The 2,063-nt window shown below is 56.0% G+C and overlaps 1 protein-coding gene across 1 annotated transcript; it reads right to left on the bottom strand.

Moving 5' to 3' along the window:
* Positions 1 to 225: 225 nt before the first annotated feature.
* LOC108524736 (uncharacterized) lies at positions 226 to 1,370 on the bottom strand (the record flags this gene model as incomplete). Its single annotated transcript, XM_017865815.1, has 2 exons — positions 226 to 587; positions 1,095 to 1,370. Coding segments are annotated over 2 exons (623 nt in total), but the record flags the coding sequence as incomplete, so codon positions are not given.
* Between the last annotated feature and the right edge of the window lie 693 nt (positions 1,371 to 2,063).

Genomic DNA, 2,063 nt, shown 5'->3' with positions numbered 1-2,063 from the left:
TGGAGGGGTCTGCAGGTCTGCCTGGGCATGCCAAGGACCCAAGTATGTAAGGAGGGATGTGAGGATCCTCAGTGGGAAGGGATATGACAGGGTCTCACAGGGACCCAGCATGGAGCTCTCCCTTTCACCTGTCCTTCTCATCATGCCTGAGGGCTGCAATGCCCCATGCGTTCCTCATCTCAGCACTGAGCACTCGAGAACCACAGCATGTGCAAAGGACCTGAGGTAGGAGTGTGGCCACTAATTCCCCACACTGTCAGTTCTGTGGGGCAGAGGCCAAGACTCGGGGTCACCCACCAGTCCATCTGAGCACACAGTAGGCCCGCAATCAAAGTTTGTGGCAGGAATGGATTCATAAAGCATATGTGAGGCTGCAGCCGCCCTGGGGAGCCCACCTGATGCCTCTATAGCAGGCCCCATGCCTAGAGTGGGACAGCCTCTGCCCCTTACCTCAGTCACATCCACAAACTTGGGGTCCCCAAGCAGGGTCCTCTTGGCATAGGCAAACCGGAAAGCCTCCACGACGCGGTGGTACGTCAGGCCCTTCTGCTCGGGGGTCTCCACGCTCGCCCGGGAGAAGTTGTACCCTGGTTGATCAGAGCCAGGTACATGTTGCTGAGTCCCAGAGGATCTGAGGGACTCAGAGGGTTAACACCTTCCTGAGCCACTTTGCCCACCTCAAGGAGCGTTTAATAACCAATAGCACCAGCTGGTTCAGAAGGCTGTGGTGAGAGTGAAGTAAGGTGAAGGCTCCCCAGCCTGGACCTCACGTCACGCATCAGCTCTGGCCATGCAATGACCAAGTGGCAAGGCCACCCACTGGACCAGGGATGCCCTCTGGACCAAGCCCTGCAGCCCTGAGCTCCTGTACCTCTCTCCGTCCTGATGACTCCTGTTCCTCCTCCAACCCTTGAGCATTGCCTACTTCAGCCCTGTCACTCTGCACTGCCTCCTTCAGGACATGGTGAGCTGTGACGCAGGAGCACTCCCTGGGAGCTCAGTGATGCAAAGACGTGGCATGGGGGCCAGCAGAGCTGCAGCAGGGGTGGGGCGTGTCATGGGTCCTACCACAGGGCTGTGGTGCGACCACTCACCTTTAAGGATGTTGAGGATGAGGGCCAGTACGGGCCCGCTGAGTGGCGCGCTGGGCATGTACAGCACTGCGTCTCCCAGGCTGATGTTCAGTGGGTGCTCAATCAGCTCAGCACGGTAGTTGTTCAGGTCCTCGGCTGTCACAATGCCCCCTGCAATGGGACAGCAGCTCGAATGGGTGCTGGGAAGGGGCTGCACCCTTGTGTGGAGGATGGAGCTGCACCAGTGGTGTTGGGGGCAGGCATGGCTGCACCATGGTGGTGGGGAAAAGCCTGTACCTACCAGGGAGGACAGAATGCACTACTGGAGGGTTGGGACTGTGCCCTGGGAGGGGGCCACAGGCAACCTCACCCCCTTGGGAACCTCACTCGTTCTTTAACTCCTGTCTCCCTGACACTGCTCACCACCCCCACAGCTGGGCTGGGGCCACCTGCTCTCTGCCTGCTTGGCTTACTGGCTTCCTGTCTACCTTCTCTCCTCTGTGGCCAAAGACTGTTTTCCTTTTTCTTTTTTAGAGATAGGATCTTGCTCTGTCACCCAGGCTGGAGTGCAGTGGCTTAATCACAGCCTTGAACTCCTGGGCTCAAGTGATCCTCCAACAGATCCTCCCCAGTAGCTGAGACTTAAGGTGGCACCACCACGCCCAGCAAATTTTAATTTTTTTGTAGGGTCTTGCTATATTACTTTTCAGTATGCTTTGAATTTTTTGTTTTCTGGTTCCCCACTCCCACCTCCACTATATTTATGTAGAGTCTCAATTTTTTTTTGTAGTCTCACTATGTTGCCCAGGCTTGTCTTGGACTCCTGGCCTCAACTTCTACCTCAGCCTCCCAAAGTGCTGGGATTACAGGCGTGAGACACCAAGCTTGGCCTCACAGGGCCTTTTCTATTTTTATTTTTATTTTTTTGAGATGGTGTCTCGCTCTGTCGCCCAGGCTGGAGTGCAGTGGCTTGATCTCGGCTCAAGAGAG

This window comes from Rhinopithecus bieti, unplaced genomic scaffold (assembly GCF_001698545.2).
Source record: "Rhinopithecus bieti isolate Rb0 unplaced genomic scaffold, ASM169854v2 repeat_20436, whole genome shotgun sequence".
Lineage (NCBI taxonomy): Eukaryota > Metazoa > Chordata > Mammalia > Primates > Cercopithecidae > Rhinopithecus > Rhinopithecus bieti.
Note: the sequence above shows the minus strand (reverse complement) of the source record. Positions and strands in the feature narration are given on the sequence as shown.